The sequence below is a fragment of the Seriola aureovittata genome, chromosome 13 (assembly GCF_021018895.1).
Source record: "Seriola aureovittata isolate HTS-2021-v1 ecotype China chromosome 13, ASM2101889v1, whole genome shotgun sequence".
NCBI classification, from domain to species: Eukaryota; Metazoa; Chordata; class Actinopteri; order Carangiformes; family Carangidae; genus Seriola; species Seriola aureovittata.
The window spans coordinates 15,011,694-15,036,520 of record NC_079376.1 but is presented as its reverse complement, the minus strand read 5'-3'; the positions used below and the strand labels follow the sequence as shown (position 1 = coordinate 15,036,520).

General features: G+C 33.2%; 1 protein-coding gene across 4 annotated transcripts in view; it reads right to left on the bottom strand.

Annotated features, from left to right (window-relative positions):
- Positions 1 to 17,727: 17,727 nt before the first annotated feature.
- Positions 17,728 to 24,827, bottom strand: part of tmem63c (transmembrane protein 63C) — a 30,472-nt gene continuing 23,372 nt past the window's right edge. For 3 of the 4 annotated variants that reach the window (XM_056392990.1, XM_056392992.1, XM_056392991.1), the window contains exons 14-23: positions 24,669 to 24,822; positions 24,464 to 24,570; positions 23,734 to 23,820; positions 23,568 to 23,633; positions 23,299 to 23,461; positions 23,098 to 23,203; positions 22,102 to 22,269; positions 21,891 to 22,003; positions 21,727 to 21,801; positions 17,728 to 21,452 (exon numbers count right to left, since the gene is read on the bottom strand). In XM_056392990.1, the coding sequence (XP_056248965.1) occupies positions 21,222 to 21,452; positions 21,727 to 21,801; positions 21,891 to 22,003; positions 22,102 to 22,269; positions 23,098 to 23,203; positions 23,299 to 23,461; positions 23,568 to 23,633; positions 23,734 to 23,820; positions 24,464 to 24,570; positions 24,669 to 24,822 (1,270 nt within the window). In that variant the 3' untranslated portion in view covers positions 17,728 to 21,221. The remainder of the gene's footprint in view (positions 21,453 to 21,726; positions 21,802 to 21,890; positions 22,004 to 22,101; positions 22,270 to 23,097; positions 23,204 to 23,298; positions 23,462 to 23,567; positions 23,634 to 23,733; positions 23,821 to 24,463; positions 24,571 to 24,668; positions 24,823 to 24,827) is intronic. The other variant, XM_056392994.1, reaches the window with a different exon arrangement.

Below are 24,827 nucleotides of genomic sequence, written 5' to 3'. Positions count from 1 at the left end.
AATATAAAACACATTCCACAAATACAAAAAATAAATGTGAAAATTCACAAAAATATCTTGCGAATATAAAATGAATTTGCAAATACACAAACAAATTCCACAAATAAAAAAATGTATCTGTGAATACATTCATTAATTTACAAATAAATGAAAAGCATTTATTAATATCTTCCTCACATTTACAACTTTCAAACAGACATTCGTGAATCAATTTTCTATTTCTGAAGCAAAAAAGTATTTGTGGATCTCAATTCTATGATTGTGGATTTCAATTTTTACACACATAGAGTTTTGAAACAAACTTTCCACCAGTCTGAACCAAAATCGGCTTGTATCACTCAGCCAAAACAAATGATTAAGAAGTGACAGATTGACAAACACATTGTTTTAATCTTTTCATTGGATTTATTGACGGTCAGAAAATATATGACTAACACAGCTTGGTCCTTTAACTGATTGTGATTCATGGTTGCCCTAACTGTTGCAGCAGCTGCTGACAGACAGCTCTTTCCCACTGGAATAAAAAGTCATAGGATAGTAAAAAGTCATAGTGTAGTAAGGCATAAAGATGTCATAGTATAGTAAAGCATAAAAAAGTCATAGTACAGTAAGGCATAAAAAGTCATAGTATAGTATGTCATGAAAAGGTCATTGTATAGTAGGCTGAGTCATAAAAAGTCATAGTATAGTAAGGAATAAAAAGTCATTGTATAGTAAGTCTTAAAAATGTCATAGTATAGTAAGGCATAAAAAGTAATAGAATAGTAAGTCATGAAAAAGTCATAGTATAGTAGGCTAAGTCATAAAAAGTCATAGTATAATAAGTAATAAAAACATCCTAGTATAGTAAGGTTAAAAAAGTCATAGTAGGGGCGTCGTGTAGCGTAGTGGTTTAAGCAGGCGCCCCATGTGTAGAGGCTACAGTCCTCGCTGCAGTCGGCCCCGGTTCGAATCCCGCATCGGACGGCCTTTCACTGCATGTCATTCCCCCTCTCTCTGCCTCCCCGTTTCCTGTCACTCTCCACTGTGCTGTCCATTAAAGGCATAAAAGCCCAAAAAAATATACTTTAAAAAAAAAAGTCATAGTATAGTAAGGCATAAAAATTAATAGAATAGTAAGTCATGAAAAAGTCATAGTATAGTAGGCTAAGTCATAAAAAGTCTTAGTATAATAAGTAATAATAACATCATAGTATAGTAAGGCTAAAAAAGTCATAAAAATGACACAATATAATAAGGTATGAAAATTAAAGAACAACATCATGGTATCGTAAGACACAGAATAGTGTAAGGTATTAATAGTTTTACATGGATATAACTTTTACTTTAGGATATAAATATATGTGTATAAATGTGTAGGACATCGAGGCATTAAGGACACATTTGGAGGTCCTGCTTAGATTGATGACAGTTTGAGTTTGCTTATAAGGTCAGAGCCCTAAGGATGGAGAATGATCTCAGGAGCTCTAAGGAAGGATGAGTATCAGCTAAGAGATTCCACTGATGTGAAGATCGCCAGATCAGCAACAGCATGTAATGCACATCGGTGAGCAAAAGACCAAACAAGCAGTCAAACTTTTATAGAGTGAGAGAGATACCTTGGTGTGCCTTGTACCAGATCTGTCATTCGTGCATGAATAAAAAAAGCCACATTGAAGTATTGACTTGTGGGTCTCATTGTGTTCACTTTTTCATCTTTCTGTCATAATAAGACATATAAAACACATAAAGCATAAAAAGTCAGAATAAAGTCAAAGTAAAGTAAGGCATGAAAAGTCATTAAAAAATCATAGTATAAAAAGGCATAAAGAGTAATAAAAATGTCATAGTATAGTAACGCATAAATTTGTCACAGTATAGCAAGGCATGAAAAGTCATAAAAACAACCTAATATAGTAAGGCATGAAAAATCATGAAAACGTCATAGTAGTAAGGTATAAAAAGTAAAAAAAACGACATAGTATAGTTAGGCATAAAAAGTCATAAAAATGTGACAGTATAATAAGGCATAAAAATGTAACAGTACAGTAAGGCATAAAAAATCGTAAAATCAACACAGTATAGTAAGGCATGAAAAGTTATAAAAATGTCACAGTATAGCAAAGCATTTAACGTCATAGTATTATAAGGCATAATTCGTCGTAAATACGTCATAGTATAGCAAGGAATAAAAAGTCATAAAAACGACATAATATAGTAAGGCATAAAAAGTATTAAAAAAACCATAGTATGGTAAGGCATAGAAAATTATGAAAACGTCTTGCTATAGTAATGTATAAAAAATTATGAAAACGACATAGTATAGTAAGGCATAAAAAATCATGAAAATATCATAGTATGTAAGGCATAAGAAGTAAGAAAAACGACATAGTATAGTAAGCCATGAAAAGTCATAAAAAACGACATAGTATAGTAAGGCATAAAAATTATGAAAACGTCATAGTATAGTAAGGCATAAAAAATACATAAAAACGACATAGTATAGTAAGGCATGAAAAGTCATAAAAAGGACATAGTGTAGTAAGGCATAAAAATGTCACAGTATAGTGAGGCATGAAAAATCACGAAAACGACATAGTATAGTAAGGCATAAAAATCATAAAAACGAAATAGTATATTAAGGCATTAAAAATTATGAAAACGTCATAGTATAGTAAGGCATAAAAAGTCAAGACATTAAAAGTTATAAAAATGACATACTATAGTAAGGCATGAAAAGTCATAAAAAGGACAAAGTATAGTAACGCATAACAAATCACGAAAACGACATAGTATAGTAAGGCATAAAAAGTCATAAAATGTGATGGTATAAAAAGTCATAAAAATGACATAGTATAGTAAGGCATGAAAAATCACGAAAACGACATAGTATAGTAAGGCATAAAAAGTCAAGGCATTAAAAGTCAGAAAAAAAACGACATAGTATAGTAAGGCATCAAAAATCATAAAAATGACATAGTATAGTAAGGCATAAAAAATCATGAAAACGACATGGTATAGTAAGGCATAAAAAGTCATAAAAAGGACATAGTATAGTAAGGCATAAAAATGTCACAGCATAGTGAGGCATAAAAAGTCAGAAAAACAACAGTATAGTAAGGCATGAAAAGTCATAACAATGAGACATAATAGCAAAGCATTAAATGTCATAGTATAGTAAGACATAAAAATTCAAAAAAACGTCATAGTATAGTAAGGCATAAAAAGTCATAAAAATGTGATGGTATAAAAAGTCATAAAAACGACATAGTATAGTAAGGCATGAAAATCACGAAAACCACATAGTATAGTAAGGCATAAAAAGTCATAAAATGTGATGGTATAAAAAGTCATAAAAACGACATAGTATAGTAAGGCATGAAAAATCACGAAAACGACATTAATATAGTAAGGCATGAAAAATCACGAAAACGACATAGTATAGTAAGGCATAAAAAGTCAAGGCATAAAACGTCAGAAAAATGACATAGTATAGTAAGGCATGAAAAATCACGAAATCAACATAGTATAGTAAGGCATAAAAAGTCAAGGCATAAAAAATCATAAAAAACGACATAGTATAGTAAGGCATAAAAAATCATAAAAACGACATAGTATATTAAGGCATAAAAATTATCAAAACGTCATAGTATAGTAAGGCATAAAAAATTCATAAAAACGACATAGTATAGTAAGGCATGAAAAATCACAAAAACGACATAGTATAGTAAGGCATAAAAAATCATAAAAATTACATAGTATAGTAAGGCATGAAAAGTCATAAAAAGGACATAGTATAGTAAGACATAAAAATTCAAAAAAACGTCATAGTATAGTAAGGCATAAAAAGTCATAAAATGTGATGGTATAAAAAGTCATAAAAACGACATAGTATAGTAAGGCATAAAAATTCAAAAAAACGTCATAGTATAGTAAGGCATAAAAAGTCATAAAAATGTGATGGTATAAAAAAACATAAAGACGACATAGTATAGTAAGGCATGAAAAATCACGAAAACGACGTAGTATAGTAAGGCATGAAAAATCATAAAATGTGATGGTATAAAAAGTCATAAAAACGACATAGTATAGTAAGGCATAAAAAGTCAAGGCATTAAAAGTCATAAAAAACAACATAGTATAGTAAGGCATAAAAATCATAAAAACGACATAGTATAGTAAGGCATAAAAATTATGAAAACGTCATAGTATAGTAAGGCATAAAAAATACATAAAAACGACATAGTATAGTAAGGCATGAAAAGTCACAAAAATGACATAGTATAGTAAGGCATAAAAAGTCATAAAAATGTGATGGTATAAAAAGTCATAAAAACGACATAGTATAGTAAGGCATAAAAAGTCAAGGCATAAAACGTCATAAAAACGACATAGTATAGTAAGGCATAAAAAGTCATAAAAACGACATAGTATAGTAAGGCATAAAAAGTCAAGGCATTAAAAGTCAGAAAAAAAACGACATAGTATAGTAAGGCATAAAAAGTCATAAAAACGACATAGTATAGGAAGGCATAAAAAATCACGAAAACGACATAGTATATTAAGGCATTAAAAGTCAGAAAAATGACATAGTATATTAAGGCATAAAAATTATCAAAACGTTATAGTATAGTAAGGCATAAAAAATTCATAAAAACGACATAGTATAGTAAGGCATGAAAAATCACAAAAACGACATAGTATAGTAATACATAAAAAATCATAAAAATTACATAGTATAGTAAGGCATGAAAAGTCATAAAAAGGACATAGTATAGTAAGACATAAAAATTCAAAAAAACGTCATAGTATAGTAAGGCATAAAAAGTCATAAAATGTGATGGTATAAAAAGTCATAAAAACGACATAGTATAGTAAGGCATAAAAATGTCACAGCATAGTGAGGCATAAAAAGTCAGAAAAACGACATAGTATAGTAAGGCATGAAAAGTCATAACAATGAGACATAATAGCAAAGCATCAAATGTCATAGTATAGTAAGACATAAAAATTAAAAAAAACGTCATAGTATAGTAAGGCATAAAAAGTCATAAAAATGTGATGGTATAAAAAGTCATAAAAACGACATAGTATAGTAAGGCATGAAAATCACGAAAACCACATAGTATAGTAAGGCATAAAAAGTCATAAAATGTGATGGTATAAAAAGTCATAAAAACGACATAGTATAGTAAGGCATGAAAAATCACGAAAACGACATTAATATAGTAAGGCATGAAAAATCACGAAAACGACATAGTATAGTAAGGCATAAAAAGTCAAGGCATAAAACGTCAGAAAAATGACATAGTATAGTAAGGCATAAAAATCATAAAAACGACATAGTATATTAAGGCATAAAAAATTATCAAAACGTCATAGTATAGTAAGGCATAAAAAATTCATAAAAACGACATAGTATAGTAAGGCATGAAAATTATGAAAACGTCATAGTATAGTAAGGCATAAAAAATACATAAAAACGACATAGTATAGTAAGGCATGAAAATTATGAAAACGTCATAGTATAGTAAGGCATAAAAAATACATAAAAACGACATAGTATAGTAAGGCATGAAAAGTCATAAAAAGGACATAGTGTAGTAAGGCATAAAAATGTCACAGTATAGTGAGGCATGAAAAATCACGAAAACGACATAGTATAGTAAGGCATAAAAATCATAAAAACGAAATAGTATATTAAGGCATTAAAAATTATGAAAACGTCATAGTATAGTAAGGCATAAAAAGTCAAGACATTAAAAGTTATAAAAATGACATACTATAGTAAGGCATGAAAAGTCATAAAAAGGACAAAGTATAGTAACGCATAACAAATCACGAAAACGACATAGTATAGTAAGGCATAAAAAATCATGAAAACGTCATAGTATAGTAAGGCATGAAAAGTCACAAAAATGCCACAGTATAGCAAAGCATTTAATGTCAGAGTATTATAAGGCATAATTCGTTGTAAATATGTCATAACATAGCATGGCATTAAAAGTCATAAAAATGACATAGTATAGCAAAGCATTTAATGTCAGAGTATTATAAGGCATAATTCGCCGTAAATATGTCATAATATAGTAAGACACAAAAAGTCATAAAAAAATCACAGTATAGCAAGGCATTTAACACCACAGTTTTATAGGCATAAATCGTCTTAAATACTTAATAGTATAGTAAGGCATAAAAAGTCATAAAATGTGATGGTATAAAAAGTCATAAAAATGACATAGTATAGTAAGGCATGAAAAATCACGAAAACGACATAGTATAGTAAGGCATAAAAAGTCAAGGCATTAAAAGTCAGAAAAAAAACGACATAGTATAGTAAGGCATCAAAAATCATAAAAATGACATAGTATAGTAAGGCATAAAAAATCATGAAAACGACATGGTATAGTAAGGCATAAAAAGTCATAAAAAGGACATAGTATAGTAAGGCATAAAAATGTCACAGCATAGTGAGGCATAAAAAGTCAGAAAAACAACAGTATAGTAAGGCATGAAAAGTCATAACAATGAGACATAATAGCAAAGCATTAAATGTCATAGTATAGTAAGACATAAAAAATTCAAAAAAACGTCATAGTATAGTAAGGCATAAAAAGTCATAAAATGTGATGGTATAAAAAGTCATAAAAACGACATAGTATAGTAAGGCATGAAAATCACGAAAACCACATAGTATAGTAAGGCATAAAAAGTCATAAAATGTGATGGTATAAAAAGTCATAAAAACGACATAGTATAGTAAGGCATGAAAAATCACGAAAACGACATTAATATAGTAAGGCATGAAAAATCACGAAAACGACATAGTATAGTAAGGCATAAAAAGTCAAGGCATAAAACGTCAGAAAAATGACATAGTATAGTAAGGCATGAAAAATCACGAAATCAACATAGTATAGTAAGGCATAAAAAGTCAAGGCATTAAAAGTCATAAAAAACGACATAGTATAGTAAGGCATAAAAATCATAAAAACGACATAGTATATTAAGGCATAAAAAATTATCAAAACGTCATAGTATAGTAAGGCATAAAAAATTCATAAAAACGACATAGTATAGTAAGGCATGAAAAATCACAAAAACGACATAGTATAGTAAGGCATAAAAAATCATAAAAATTACATAGTATAGTAAGGCATGAAAAGTCATAAAAAGGACATAGTATAGTAAGACATAAAAATTCAAAAAAACGTCATAGTATAGTAAGGCATAAAAAGTCATAAAATGTGATGGTATAAAAAGTCATAAAAACGACATAGTATAGTAAGGCATAAAAATGTCACAGCATAGTGAGGCATAAAAAGTCAGAAAAACGACAGCATAGTAAGGCATAAAAAGTCATAAAATGTGATGGTATAAAAAGTCATAAAAACGACATAGTATAGTAAGGCATAAAAATTCAAAAAAACGTCATAGTATAGTAAGGCATAAAAAGTCATAAAAATGTGATGGTATAAAAAAACATAAAGAGGACATAGTATAGTAAGGCATGAAAAATCACGAAAACGACGTAGTATACTAAGGCATAAAAAGTCATAAAATGTGATGGTATAAAAAGTCATAAAAACGACATAGTATAGTAAGGCATAAAAAGTCAAGGCATTAAAAGTCATAAAAAACGACATAGTATAGTAAGGCATAAAAATCATAAAAACGACATAGTATAGTAAGGCATAAAAAATTATGAAAACGTCATAGTATAGTAAGGCATAAAAAATTCATAAAAACGACATAGTATAGTAAGGCATGAAAAATCACAAAAACGACATAGTATAATAATACATAAAAAATCATAAAATGTGATGGTATAAAAAGTCATAAAAACGACATAGTATATTAAGGCATAAAAAGTCAAGGCATAAAACGTCATAAAAACGACATAGTATAGTAAGGCATAAAAAGTCATAAAAACGACATAGTATAGTAAGGCATAAAAAGTCAAGGCATTAAAAGTCATAAAAAAAACGACATAGTATAGTAAGGCATAAAAAGTCATAAAAACGACATAGTATAGGAAGGCATAAAAAATCACGAAAACGACATAGTATAGTAAGGCATAAAAAGTCAGAAAAATGACATAGTATATTAAGGCATAAAAAATTATCAAAACGTTATAGTATAGTAAAGCATAAAAAATTCATAAAAACGACATAGTATAGTAAGGCATGAAAAATCACAAAAACGACATAGTATAGTAATACATAAAAAATCATAAAAATTACATAGTATAGTAAGGCATGAAAAGTCATAAAAAGGACATAGTATAGTAAGACATTAAAATTCAAAAAAACGTCATAGTATAGTAAGGCATAAAAAGTCATAAAATGTGATGGTATAAAAAGTCATAAAAACGACATAGTATAGTAAGGCATAAAAATGTCACAGCATAGTGAGGCATAAAAAGTCAGAAAAACAACAGTATAGTAAGGCATGAAAAGTCATAACAATGAGACATAATAGCAAAGCATCAAATGTCATAGTATAGTAAGACATAAAAATTAAAAAAAACGTCATAGTATAGTAAGGCATAAAAAGTCATAAAAATGTGATGGTATAAAAAGTCATAAAAACGACATAGTATAGTAAGGCATGAAAATCACGAAAACCACATAGTATAGTAAGGCATAAAAAGTCATAAAATGTGATGGTATAAAAAGTCATAAAAACGACATAGTATAGTAAGGCATGAAAAATCACGAAAACGACATTAATATAGTAAGGCATGAAAAATCACGAAAACGACATAGTATAGTAAGGCATAAAAAGTCAAGGCATAAAACGTCAGAAAAATGACATAGTATAGTAAGGCATGAAAAATCACGAAATCAACATAGTATAGTAAGGCATAAAAAGTCAAGGCATTAAAAGTCATAAAAAACGACATAGTATAGTAAGGCATAAAAATCATAAAAACGACATAGTATAGTAAGGCATAAAAAATCACGAAAACGACATAGTATAGTAAGGCATAAAAAGTCAGAAAAATGACATAGTATATTAAGGCATAAAAAATTATCAAAACGTCATAGTATAGTAAGGCATGAAAATCACGAAAACCACATAGTATAGTAAGGCATAAAAAGTCATAAAATGTGATGGTATAAAAAGTCATAAAAACGACATAGTATAGTAAGGCATGAAAAATCACGAAAACGACATTAATATAGTAAGGCATGAAAAATCACGAAAACAACATAGTATAGTAAGGCATAAAAAGTCAAGGCATAAAACGTCAGAAAAATGACATAGTATAGTAAGGCATGAAAAATCACGAAATCAACATAGTATAGTAAGGCATAAAAAGTCAAGGCATTAAAAGTCATAAAAAACGACATAGTATAGTAAGGCATAAAAATCATAAAAACGACATACTATATTAAGGCATAAAAAATTATCAAAACGTCATAGTATAGTAAGGCATGAAAAGTCATAAAAAGGACATAGTATAGTAAGACATAAAAATTCAAAAAAACGTCATAGTATAGTAAGGCATAAAAAGTCATAAAATGTGATGGTATAAAAAGTCATAAAAACGACATAGTATAGTAAGGCATAAAAATGTCACAGCATAGTGAGGCATAAAAAGTCAGAAAAACGACAGCATAGTAAGGCATAAAAAGTCATAAAATGTGATGGTATAAAAAGTCATAAAAACGACATAGTATAGTAAGGCATAAAAATTCAAAAAAACGTCATAGTATAGTAAGGCATAAAAAGTCATAAAAATGTGATGGTATAAAAAGTCATAAAAACGACATAGTATAGTAAGGCATAAAAAGTCAAGGCATTAAAAGTCATAAAAAACGACATAGTATAGTAAGGCATAAAAATCATAAAAACGACATAGTATAGTAAGGCATAAAAAATTATGAAAACGTCATAGTATAGTAAGGCATAAAAAATTCATAAAAACGACATAGTATAGTAAGGCATGAAAAATCACAAAAACGACATAGTATAATAATACATAAAAAATCATAAAATGTGATGGTATAAAAAGTCATAAAAACGACATAGTATATTAAGGCATAAAAAGTCAAGGCATAAAACGTCATAAAAACGACATAGTATAGTAAGGCATAAAAAGTCAAGGCATTAAAAGTCATAAAAAACGACATAGTATAGTAAGGCATAAAAATCATAAAAACGACATAGTATAGTAAGGCATAAAAAATCACGAAAACGACATAGTATAGTAAGGCATAAAAAGTCAGAAAAATGACATAGTATAGTAAGGCATGAAAAATCACAAAAACGACATAGTATAGTAATACATAAAAAATCATAAAAATTACATAGTATAGTAATACATAAAAAATCATAAAAATTACATAGTATAGTAAGGCATGAAAAGTCATAAAAAGGACATAGTATAGTAAGACATAAAAATTCAAAAAAACGTCATAGTATAGTAAGGCATAAAAAGTCATAAAATGTGATGGTATAAAAAGTCATAAAAACGACATAGTATAGTAAGGCATAAAAATGTCACAGCATAGTGAGGCATAAAAAGTCAGAAAAACGACAGTATAGTAAGGCATGAAAAGTCATAACAATGAGACATAATAGCAAAGCATCAAATGTCATAGTATAGTAAGACATAAAAATTCAAAAAAACGTCATAGTATAGTAAGGCATAAAAAGTCATAAAATGTGATGGTATAAAAAGTCATAAAAACGACATAGTATAGTAAGGCATAAAAATGTCACAGCATAGTGAGGCATAAAAAGTCAGAAAAACAACAGTATAGTAAGGCATGAAAAGTCATAACAATGAGACATAATAGCAAAGCATCAAATGTCATAGTATAGTAAGACATAAAAATTCAAAAAAACGTCATAGTATAGTAAGGCATAAAAAGTCATAAAAATGTGATGGTATAAAAAGTCATAAAAACGACATAGTATAGTAAGGCATGAAAATCACGAAAACCACATAGTATAGTAAGGCATAAAAAGTCATAAAATGTGATGGTATAAAAAGTCATAAAAACGACATAGTATAGTAAGGCATAAAAATCATAAAAACGACATAGTATATTAAGGCATAAAAAATTATGAAAACGTCATAGTATAGTAAGGCATGAAAAATCACAAAAACGACATAGTATAGTAATACATAAAAAATCATAAAATGTGATGGTATAAAAAGTCATAAAAACGATATAGTATATTAAGGCATAAAAAGTCAAGGCATAAAACGTCATAAAAACGACATAGTATAGTAAGGCATAAAAAGTCATAAAAACGACATAGTATAGTAAGGCATAAAAAGTCAAGGCATTAAAAGTCAGAAAAAAACCGACATAGTATATTAAGGCATAAAAAGTCATAAAAACGACATAGTATAGGAAGGCATAAAAAATCACGAAAACGACATAGTATATTAAGGCATAAAAAGTCAGAAAAATGACATAGTATAGTAAGGCATAAAAAATCACGAAAACGTTTTAGTATAGTAAGGTACAAAAAATTATGAAAACGACATAGTATATTGAGGCATGAAAAACCATGAAAACGCCTTAGTATAGTAAGGCATAAAATGTCATAAAACGACATAGTATAATAAGGCATGAAAAGTCATAAAAACAACATAGTATAGCAAGGCATGAAAAGTCATAAAAATGTCACAGTATAGCAAAGCATTTAACGTCATAGTATTATAAAGCATAATTCGTCATAAATACGTCATAATATAGCATGGCATAAAAAGTCATGAAAACGACATAGTATAGTTAGGCATAAAAAGTCATAAAAAACAACATAGTATAGTAAGGCATAAAAAGTCATGAAAACGTTATAGTATAGTAAGGTATAAAAAATCATAAAAAGTACATAATATAGTAAGGCATAAAAAGTCATAAAAACAACATAATATAGTAAGGTATAAAAATTATGAAAACAACATATTATAGTAAGGCATAAAAAGTCATAAAATGACATAGTATAGTAAGGCATGAAAAATCATCAAAATGTCATAGTATGTAAGACATAAAAAGTAAGAAAAAGGGCATAGTATAGTAAGGCATAAATTTCTCACAATATACTAAGGCATAAAAAGTTATAAAAACCAACATAGTATAGTAAGGCAGAAAAATTTATGAAAATGTTATAGTATAGTATGGCATAAAAAGTCATAAAACCGACATAGTATAGTAAGGCATAAAGAGTCATGAAAACAACATAGTATAGTAAGGCATAAAAAAATCATGAAAACGACATAGTATAGTAAGGCATAAAGTGTCATGAAAACGTCATAGTATAGTAAGGCATAAAAAATTCATAAAAACGACATAGTATAGTAAGGCATGAAAAATCACAAAAACGACATAGTATAGTAAGGCATAAAAAATCATAAAAATTACATAGTATAGTAAGGCATGAAAAGTCATAAAAAGGACATAGTATAGTAAGACATAAAAATTCAAAAAAACGTCATAGTATAGTAAGGCATAAAAAGTCATAAAATGTGATGGTATAAAAAGTCATAAAAACGACATAGTATAGTAAGGCATAAAAATGTCACAGCATAGTGAGGCATAAAAAGTCAGAAAAACGACAGCATAGTAAGGCATGAAAAGTCATAACAATGAGACATAATAGCAAAGCATCAAATGTCATAGTATAGTAAGACATAAAAATAAAAAAAAACGTCATAGTATAGTAAGGCATGAAAAATCACGAAAACGACGTAGTATACTAAGGCATAAAAAGTCATAAAATGTGATGGTATAAAAAGTCATAAAAACGACATAGTATAGTAAGGCATAAAAAGTCAAGGCATTAAAAGTCATAAAAAACGACATAGTATAGTAAGGCATAAAAATCATAAAAACGACATAGTATAGTAAGGCATAAAAAATTATGAAAACGTCATAGTATAGTAAGGCATAAAAAATTCATAAAAACGACATAGTATAGTAAGGCATGAAAAATCACAAAAACGACATAGTATAGTAATACATAAAAAATCATAAAATGTGATGGTATAAAAAGTCATAAAAACGACATAGTATATTAAGGCATAAAAAGTCAAGGCATAAAACGTCATAAAAACGACATAGTATAGTAAGGCATAAAAAGTCATAAAAACGACATAGTATAGTAAGGCATAAAAAGTCAAGTCATTAAAAGTCAGAAAAAAAACGACATAGTATAGTAAGGCATAAAAAGTCATAAAAACGACATAGTATAGGAAGGCATAAAAAATCACGAAAACGACATAGCATAGTAAGGCATAAAAAGTCAGAAAAATGACATAGTATATTAAGGCATAAAAAGTCATAAAAACGACATAGTATAGTAAGGTATAAAAGTGTCACAGCATAGTGAGGCATAAAAAGTCAGAAAAACGACAGCACAGTAAAGCATAAAAAGTCAAGGCATAAAAAGTTAGAAAAACGACAAAGTATAGTAAGGCATAAAAAGTCATGAAAACGACATAGTATAGTAAGGCATGAAAAATCACGAAAACGACATAGTATAGTAAGGCATAAAAAGTCATAATAACGACATAGTATAGTAAGGCATAAAAAATCACAAAAACTACATAGTATAGTGAGGCATAAAAAGTCAGAAAAACAACATAGTATAGTAAGGCATAAAAAGTCAGAAAAACGACAAAGTATAGTAAGGCATAAAAAGTCATAAAAAGGACATAGTATAGTAAGGCATAAAAGGCAAGGCATTAAAAGTCAGAAAAAAACGACAAAGTATAGTAAGGCATAAAAAGTCAGAAAAACGACATAATATAGTAGGGCATAAAAAGTCAAGGCATAAAAAGTCAGAAAAACGACAAAGTATCGTAAGGCATAAAAAGTCATGAAAACGACATAATATAGTAGGGCATAAAAAGTCAAGGCATAAAAAGTCAGGAAAACGACAAAGTATCGTAAGGCATAAAAAGTCAGAAAAACGACAAAGTATAGTAAGGCATAAAAAGTCATAAAAACGACATAATATAGTAGGGCACAAAAAGTCAAGGCATAAAAAGTCATAAAAAGGACATAGTATAGTAAGGCATAAAAAGTCATAAAAACGACATAATATAGTAGGGCACAAAAAGTCAAGGCATAAAAGGTCATGAAAACGACATAATATAGTAGGGCATAAAAAGTCAAGGCATAAAAAGTCATAAAAACAATATAGTAAAGGAAAGCATAAAACATTTTGAAAAAGTTATAGTATAGTAAGGCATAAAAAATCACGAAAACAACACAATATGGTAAGGCATGAAAAGTCATAAAAAGGACATAGTATAGTAAGGCATAAAAATGTCAAAGTATAGTAAGGCATAAAAGTCATAAAAACGACATAGTATAGTAAGGCATAAAACGTCAAGGCATTAAAAGTCAGAAAAAAACGACATAGTATAGTAAGGCATAAAAAATCATAAAAATGACAGTATAGTAAGACATAAGAAATCACGAAAACGACATAGTATAGTAAGGCATGAAAGTGTCACAGCATAGTGAGGCATAAAAAGTCAGAAAAACGACATAGTATAGTAAGGCATAAAAAGTCAAGGCATAAAAAGTCAGAAAAACGACAAAGTATAGTAAGGCATGAAAAATCACGAAAACAACATAATATAGTAAGGCATAAAAATGTCACAGCATAGTGAGGCATGAAAAATCACGAAAACGACAGTATAGTAAGGCATGAAAAATCACGAAAACGACATAGTATAGTAAGGCATAAAACGTCAAAGCATTAAAAGTCATAAAAACTACATAGTATAGTAAGGCATAAAACAACCCGAAAACGACAGTATAGTAAGGCATAAAAAGTTACAAAATTACATTATATAGCAATGCATAAATAGTCATAAAAACGACAGTATAGTAAGGCATAAAAAATCATGGAAACGACGTAATGTAGTAAGGCCTGAAATGTTATAAAATGGACATAGTATAGCAAGACATAAAAAGTAAGAAAAATTTGACAGTATAGTATGGCATTAAAAATCATCAAAATGTCATAGTATAGTAAGGTATAAAAAAAATCATAAAAAACGACATAGTATAGGAAGGCATGAAAAGTCTAAAAAACAACATATTATAGTAAGGCATGAAAAGTCATAAAAAGGACATAGTACAGTTAGATATAAAAAGTTAAGAAAAATGTCATAGTGTAGTAAGGTATAAAACGTCATAAAATGTCTTTGTATATGTAATGTCCATGTCTTTTGCTGAAGGAAGCTGGATTACAGCGTAGCAGTCATAGGGACAACATGCAAACTCCACACAAAAAGGCCCCAGGCCTGGGTTTCAAAACCAGAACCTTCATAGTTTTAGACAGTTGTATCCACCATTTTACCGTGCCTCCCCATCACAATGTAATCGTATAGTAAGGCATGAAAATGTATAAGGTATAAGAAAATCATAGTAAAGTAAGGCATAAAAATTCCATAGTATAATAAGACATAAAATGTCATATTATAGTAAGGCATAAAAAGTCATAGTGTAGTAAGTCCTTAAAAACGTCTTAGTACAACAAGTCATAAATTCATAGTGTAGTAAGGCATAAAAAACGTCTTCGTATAGTAAGGCATATCTACCTCCGTATATATTTTTATCCAACAGTGTGGCTCATTGATGTGTTTTTTTCCGACAACAATGGAGGTCAGAGGGATAAGATATATCAGGCTTTGGCCACAAAGTCAATTAGGATTCATTTATTTTTCGATGTCTTTTTTTTTTACTTGATATTTCCAGACACATGTTAAAATATAGAATACTGCCAGTCTAATCCTGAGTGTAAGAGGATCAGTTCAAGCAAAGAAATCTGGCCAATTCTTCAAGGACAAATTTATCACTGTGTGAGTTTACACAGCGTATCCAATTAAATCCACTGACAATTGATTTTCTGTGGTTACTTCCTTGTTCAGCTGGTAGTCATATGACAGGTGAAGTAGCAATTGAGGTATACAGCAGTGGGGGTTGTACTGTATGCCCTGCAATGACCTGGTGTGCTGCATCAGATAACTGTTCTTGCCACCGTTAGATCTAATGAAGGAGGGCAATTTATACTTGAGACCTTTTCAGTTTAAAAAGGTTATCCCAGCGTGAGACACTTCCTATCACATACACAAAACAGTGTCAGCACAAGGTTCAGACTGAAAGTTTAGAAAAATTGTGCGGTATGATTAAAAACAGCTTGAACAGCTACCAAATAGAGTTATAGTCTCTTACAGCACTCCGCTATTGACAGCTACTGAATGGACTTTGTGGTAAGATTGTTTTGCTGCTAATTCCAGGGTCAAGGATGAACCTTGAATCTCAATGTCCTGCTAAGACTCTAAGCTCCAGCCTCATTTTTACTTTGCACTACAAAGCATAAATACACTTATATATAAATGTTGGAAGAATATACCATACTCTAGGGCAGATTTTTTAAAAGTTCCATACTAATTAGCTAACCTACTACTTTGAGCTTCTGTATTATGTAAATATTAAACAACACCAACTTTGTATTTGCATGCTGAAACTAACCCACATGGGAGTGACAATATGGCTGCTGCAGGAGGCAGAGACATTTTCTATTCTAGGCATCTGGGCAGGAGAAAGGTGAGCGGCGGGACACACACCCAGAGGAATTCACCTTTCTCTGAGAAACAGGCTCTCAGCAGTTGCCACGGGTGACATGGGAAATGTCAGGGACCTTTCTTTCTTCTTTCGTAAGTCTTGGTAATGAAGTAGCACTGTATATAATAGCGGGCATGCTTTTATATACTAACACCCCCACCACCAGCACCACCACCACCACCACCTTATGAACCCTTTGGGTGCAGGAAAATTATCCAGTAAGTGTGAGATGTTTTTAAGAAAAAGAAACTTGTGCACCACTTTGCTGGAACTGTATCTGCCATTGGCACTATGGTGTAACCACTTTCGAATGTGGTTTGGATAAAAGCAGATGCTCATGCAATTAATTGCACCATCCACCCACTGATGTGGTTTCAGGGGCCCATGAGGTCTATGGTATGTACAGAGGCTTGTCCCAAGGCTAGTTTGTATGCAGACACACTGCTTCAGACACTAAGCTAACATGCACCTGCATTCATTACCCGACCCCCCCCCCCCGCTCTGAAAGTGTCTGCTCGGTGATTGTCATTGGACAGGCGGCCAGATCAGAGGAATCACTATAGTTTGACACTTTGGGAAATGTGTTTTTTTGTTGTTGTTGAGAGTTTGATGAAGATATAACTCAGCATCCAGTTAGCTAAGCTTAACACAAACCTGGAAACAGTAAAAATAGCTAGTTTGCCTGTCCTTGTCTAAATGTACCTCTAAAGCTCAATAATTGACATGTTTTATCTCACTAGTTTGTCTGCCTGCTAAACCCTAAATGTAAAAAAAAAAAAAAAGCTGTTTTCTCTAGTTTCTACTCTTTGTGCTAAGTTAGGCTAAACAGCCGCACAGTCTACATTCATATTCAATGACAGTGCGTGAATGAGTGTTTTCAATCATGTCATATGACCCTAGGCATGAAAGCAAATAGCTGAATTTTTCAAAATATTAAATTATTGATTTAAATGGTCAACTTTAGCATAAGTCAGAAACTGGTACTGACTAATGATAAAAGAAATGTACACATCTCCTAAAGGCATCCTGTGCACATTGCACTACTTTTTACCACATGAAGTCTGACTCAATGTCTCTCAGAAACTCTTTATCATAGAACACAGTAGAGGAGAGTAATGAAGAGGTCATGGCACAAGATGAGTGGATTGAGCTGAATTAATTTTAATTTCAGATCACAGCACTTCACTTTTGACAGATGAAGACTCGTTAGCCTGACAGATCAATCTCAAAGGCAAACTGTCCGTTAACCTCAAACTCCTTGGCGATATTACAACCCACATTTACAGCAGGCTCAAATTTGAAATCATGTATGAGACACACATTTCATAACCAAGAGCAAAAAGGAATCGACACGTCTGGAAAGCTGATGTATCTACCCAGTATATGAACAGACATGACAGGATACAATAAAACTAGTTAAGCATAAAAATGGACAATCCTTTTCTTGCATGGCCATTAGAACTAAGAATATCCTAATAAGTTTTATTTTGTATTTTTCAAAGGAAAGCATGTTTAATGATCTGTAAACTAGCTTCTGGAAGAGAAAGCCACAGGAGATGCTCTTTGATGTTTTTTTTTTCCAAATAGATTTTACTTCATGATTCTCTGCACTGACCACTTCAGACCCTCTCTGCTGCCAGCTTTGATCTGTTTTATACAGCACGAGGAATTAGAATTAGATTCCTTGTAAAATGGAGCAATACATCTCATTTAATGAAATAATATGCCATCAGTGTTATGAAAGTACAATTGAAAATAAAAAGTAAAAAAACATCACTTCACAGGCATATGATTTAATATGATTAAAGTTATAATAAACCTTCTCAGACAGAACATAAAATGTACTGAAATCCACTCTACTGACAAACAAGACGTTTTTCAGCTGTTCTGGGAGAGGACTGATATGAACTGATCAACAACAGGACTGTCAACGTTAGTCAAACGTGTTGAGAGATGTAAGAGAAGCAGCTTTTAAAGCTGACAAAGAGCTACATCATACAAAGATCTATATGGTCAAAGAAAACAGCAGTTGAGAACTGAAAGGATATTGATTGAAATCAACAAGGCACCAACAAGGCCACAATACAAAACATCTTAAAAAAGCGACACAACTGCTGTGACATAAAGACACAGTAAGTTAGCTTAGTGTTGTCATTCCTGACCTTGGAAACAGCATTTTACCAAAAAGTCTTCGCCCAGGATCCACTTACTTGCTTGTTCCAGAACTTTCGACCATGTCACACTGTCTTCATCAGCAGATGAAGTTTACTGAGCTGTCACAGAGCTGTAGAAGTTCAAACTTTCCATTATACTGAGCACTTTTATGACACTCTTTTACACGTAGACATAAAACGAGATTTTGCCTAAGGCTCATACTTGAAAACTCCAGAAAAAGAAAGTAAGTGGACCTTGAAAGGGGTCTCTTCTCAATAAGGTCAAAAATGAACGATTAAGCTCAACATTTATCAACATGGATGAGAGTCCTAAAAGTGCACAGAACATTGGAAAGTTTAAACATATACTTTTCCTATGGCAACAGAGCAAACTAATCTTCTTATGAAGACCATGTGACATGATCGAAAGCAATTCAGGAAAAGGTAGAAAGCATATCTTGTGTTAAGATTGTTTTGTTAATATCTTTGTGGAAGGAGTTCACTGCTTGTCTTCTGACTAACAGAATTAACTAGTAATTGACTGTTGAATGAAAATAATTACTCTGGGTTGTTGAGTTTTTGAGTTTGTTGTTGTGTGTTTCATGACTTGGTTGTTTCCCCGCTCTTTAGTTTTCAGTCCATGCAGCATATTTCAGGCCATGCTGGATTGTCACACAAAAGGGAGTTTTCTTCAAGGCACAGCAAGAGACATGAAAAACAAACTACAATCTAGTTTACATTCAGTTTGATGAGAAAAACTTTCATCCCACCATGAGGAAATAAAAATAACGCCAAAATACAAAACTTGCAGACATACAGACTGACTGTAAATCAATAAGATAAACATGTGCGAAACTTGACTTAGGGATACAGAAGGATACAAATGCATACCTCATTTATACAACATAGCTGACATGCAGTGGACTGTGACTGAAATCATGGTGTAGAATAGTGTTTTTTGAATTTTACTGTTTTGTGACGTTTTAGCACAAAAACATTTTACGCTAAACAAATGAATGTGAATAAACGATTTTGAGCCATTAAAGTAACAGAATACTTTTTGTTTTCAGTATTTTTGAAACTAAAAATAAATAAATATAATGGCTTTAGTAGTAACACAAGCTGAAGTTACTTTCGATATTTCATGTAATTAGAAACATGGATGAATTCTTCTAGATTTCCATTGTTGTCTTGAAGTTAGAGAAAGTAGACTCCATGACATATATTCAAAATGTTGTAAATCCAGGGTGTGCTTCTACTTTTTGAGTCTCTTGTTCAATTTCTTGCCGAGAGTTAAATAAGAAGATTGATACCACTCTCATGTCTGTTAAATGTGAAGCTACTGCTAGCAGCTCATTAGATTAACTTAGCTTATTTATATTTAGAACAACAACAAACGTCCTGGAGTGTCTGCTTGGGACAACAAGAATCCACAAAGTTACTGTGCCTAGCCAAGAAATAGTCCCGTCTCTGCCTAAGCTAAGCTCCTGCCGGTAGCTAGCTGGTATTTATCTTCTCATCTAACTCTCAGCAATAAACCAAATTAGAATATTTCCCAAAATGTTCAACTGTTCATTCAAAATAAATAAATAAATAAAAATAGAATTCTGTCACATACAATCAAAACAGCATAATTAGGGAATACTCTGATTAAAATGGGACAGCTCTGCAAATCCTTGACCAGACTCCAGTGGCACCTGCTCCCAACCCAAAGCACAATATCAATGACACCAAAAATACTGTAGCAAAAATAGCAACCTTGAATTGATAATAGTTACAACAAGCTTCAGGTACAAGTTAAGCTGCTTGTGCCTCCGTGGAGAGAGTGTACATTTATTACAGTACATCTCTGAGTTACATTCGGCCCTCCATCTGTCTGCTCTCTCGCTGCAGATGGCTTCACAACTAGCTGCCCTCACCCTCACTCTCTCTGCGCTCTGCTGCCGAGGAACCAGATATCACCCAGTGCCCAGACCACTCTGTCAGTCTGCTGGGGCAAGCCTGCTCACACCACCCACTCTGATGGAAACTTTCACCTCCGCTCATGTCCAAGTGGCACTGCATGGACAGAGTATCTCTGATAGATACCCAAAGGCAATTCCACCCCATTCATTTCAATTACTTTTAACCTTTTTAACTTGCAAATGAAGCCACAGAAGAAGATGGAATCCCTGTGATGGAGCATCCAATAGTTCAACTAAAATCATCTGTACATTTAAGTTGTTCTATCAAGATTGATGTGTGGTTCATGTCCGTTGTGTCTATGTCTATACATTTATAGTGATGTTTATATGGATTCTGCTCCTGTATTCTCAAGCTCCTTCAGGTTCTTCATCCTTTCTAACAAGCCCAGTCTAATCTCGGGGTCTGAGGCAGCTAAGTTGGAGTCTGAGGTCAGTGGCAAAAACGCAGCATTGCAGCATTTAGCAATCTGTGTTCCCCAGGTGAAGGACACGTGGAAATCAGCTTGCAGGATTTAGTGTTACTGGTAGCCCACAGGGCTATCCATGAGCGGGCTGGAGCAGCAGGGGTCTGGAGGGTCTTGGAGCTCAGTCTCATGGGTCTGGGCATGGTCTTCCTCACCCTCCTCCTCCTCCACCGCGTTGTGGCTTGAACCCTGGGAGCTAGCCATGGCGCCGTAGCTGTGGTGGGCCGGGGAGGGCATCGGAGTCAAAGCCAGCTCTGGCTCCAGCAGCACGGACGCCACAAACAGCTGAGGAAGCCAGATCAACATACAGTTTATGATCGTGTCACACAGTAAATCACTCAACTCACAGGGAGTGTGTGAGATGAGAGTACGCTTTTAAATTTGGGGTATTTTTCCCCAATTAAGATGTAAATATCCCTAAACTTATAAATGTATCATGGTTACTATATTGTACAGAGTCACTGCAACATTATATCTTTGAACCAAGTTAAGATCTAATACTAATTTGATCTAGGTCGAATGTTGTACTGGTTAATAAGAGAAAAATGTGGTACTGTACATTGGAGGCCGTGGTTGATGTTACGGTATTCCTGTCTGCATCAGTGAATGTCCCCTCTGCTGGCTGATCAGACATCTGAAACAAAGAAAATAAATAATATTCACTGAGTATTACTGCTTCCTCAGATAAACCTGATGTCCCTGAGTTATAGTGGAGCTGCTCACCTGGTAGCTCGTTGACTTGTCTGGTTGCTTCCTAAGGCACAAGCGGAAGAGGGAAAAGGCAATACAGGAGAGCAGGGACACTAAGGTGAAGAGGGTGATGGGATGCATTGGACCTTCAATATTAAAGAGAGAGTGAAACAAATTTAAAACACTTATTATGCAGAACAGTTATAGAAACTGTAACAGGAAATACATGGCAGTGATCAAGTACCTAATTTGAGCACAGAGAAGAAGAGCAGCCAGAACATGCAGAGGAGGGGAGCGATGATGACCTGGCTGATGGCTGCTCTATGGATCCGCTGGTTTAGTTTAGTGGGAACGTATGCATAGTAGATGTTGTATCGGTCAACCATGTGCTTCAGGATCACATAGAGCAGACCTGGAGGGGCACAATAAAACACACATACACTGACCGATCAGTGCCATAAGTATAAAAAAGAGAGGAAACTCCAGCACAGTCCAGGCAGGAAGAACAAATATCTTAATAATATGAAATGTATTATAGTGCTAAAAGTAAAATTTAGGCCTTCCATTTCAGTTTATATTGTGCCTTTCAATAGTGTATTACTATTATTAGTTTACATATTAGCAAACAAATTTGTAATTAATTGCAAGTGTCATGTACTAAACTGAACTGTACTAAACTAAAGTAGGCAAGTACATGCTAACCAATGGGAGCCTACTACTGGCTCCAGTGTGACATTATATTTTAAAAAGGGGACATGAATAATTCAAATTAATATTTTGCCCTTTGGCCCTTAAATGAAAACCTGTGCTGGTTCTCTGTGGTTCCATTCAGTGAAGTTTTAATTCAACCAGTGAGATTATTTGCCTCAGCCCTGCCACAGAGAAATGAATGAATAAATAAAACAGTGACCTGCAGGAAACAACACAGGTGAAATAAATGGAGCAGCAAGGTATGAGATATAAAAGAGCCTGTTTGGACTGATGATTAGGCTGCAGAAGTAAATAGAGGCTCGGTGAGCTCTGGGCAGAGACAGGAGCAGAGTGGGCGTCTGGCTCGCAACTCACTGTGTCTGGGTGTCTGGGACTACAGCAGCAAATTCACACAGTCTGCATCGGACTGGCAGGCAATAGAGGAGAGTGAGGTTAGAGTAAGAGGAGACACAGCGCAGACAAACACGAAAGAGAGAGAAAACAAGGGAAAAAGGAAGAGGTAGATGAGGATGAACAGTATGTTGCTCACCGAAGGGCGTAATGATGGGACATGTGATGCTGTAGGTCATGCTGACTGCAAAGATACACATGGTCCAGGCGTACTCCAGGCCAAACTGGAACTCATAGGCCTGACTCTGCGGACAAAAACACAAACACAGTGAGCTTTTTAGATCTTAAAATCAACACTCACATGAAAAACACTGACGTAAGCACGAAAGGCTCCACTAACCCGTTTGACATGAATGCGCTCAGCCTGGGACTTTGCAAAGCAGAGGCGGAGGGCGTACACCGTCAGTGCCGGGATACGAAGCAGCTCCATAGATGTGCCAATCAGGCTGGACGTGATCACGTAGTTTACAAAGAATGCACCGTTGTCAGGAAGAAACACACACCTGCACCAAGAAAACAATGTTGAGTGTTGGGCTGCAACTGAAATGCCTTTTTAGGATTAATAAAACTCTTGCTATATTTTATTTATTCTTTAAAAAAAAAGCTTACTGAAATTTGACATTCTTCTCATCCAGGAAGTTGATATCAAACAGCCAGGTGAAGAACAGGTCCAGACTACAGAAAGAATAAAATATGAAAGGTAGTGAAAAATTAAAAAAGTCGGAAAAAAATAAAATAAAAGCAGAAGTTATATTTTTGTTCTGAGTCTGTGTACCTGGATAGACCAAGTGAGGGCAGGATGATGACCATGAAGACCAGCAGTAAAAAGCACTTGTGCATCGTTACTTGGTTCTCACCGGATCTGAAACGTTCAATTACAGACAAGAGATCATAAGGACCCAGGGGTCATTGTGTAATCAATATTTAGTTCTAAAACACACCTACACCCTTCCTTCAACATAATAGATGCATTTATGTGAAATAATGTAATGCAAAGTCAGCTGACTGTTGGGTTCATTAGCAGGAACTACGCTTTTCACTCCAGTTAAACAGTTGATTTGCATTCGCTCCCTCGCACATCACGCCTGCACAACACGTTTGTGGGGGTTGTTATGTAAAGAAAGGGTGCTCATAGGTGCTGCATGAGGTTGTCTCCCTATGCACAGTTCTTTCGCTCCTCCTCCTACTAGTAGTCACCATGCAGTGCTCCTCTGCGCATGGTGACTACTGTGCATATCATTATCCTCACATGGAGATCTCTATGACAACCTGCCCAGAATAACAGTGCAGGGAGAGTGACAGAGAGAAGGAGGGAGAGAGAGGGGAGAGAGTAAAAAGAGCAAGAGGGTGAAAGAGAAAAAAAATAATTGAGATGAAAAAAAAAAAAAAGAAATGCTGAGAGTTCAGAGGAAGACAGGCAGCTACATATGAAGAGTCCGTTTGAAGAAGTAAAGGACAGGCATTTCCATTTCAGAAGGGAGCGGTGGTCGATGGCTGGTGAGTACCTGGTCCAGTGGGACTCAAAGAAGGCTGAGTAGTAGACGATGAAGGGCAGGAGCACCGAAAACGCCCACAGCAGGAGGGTGGGGAAGAACTGGGTAATGACAGGGCTCTATATTGGAAAGCAAAAAAAAAGCTAATTAATGACACCGAAGAGGGTCAAAATGAAACATTGAGGTCGCAAAGTTTAAATTAATTTCAAACTCTGACCCGCAAACTCTCCACAGGCTTGGTCACGTTGAACTTGTCCATGGTGTTGACGATGATGGCAGGAGTGGTGAGGAAGAAGAGCAGCAGGAAGAGGAGGATGTTAAGGAGGACGCAGCGGAGCCACCAGCGAGATCCACACACTGACAGGTTTTCCCTGGT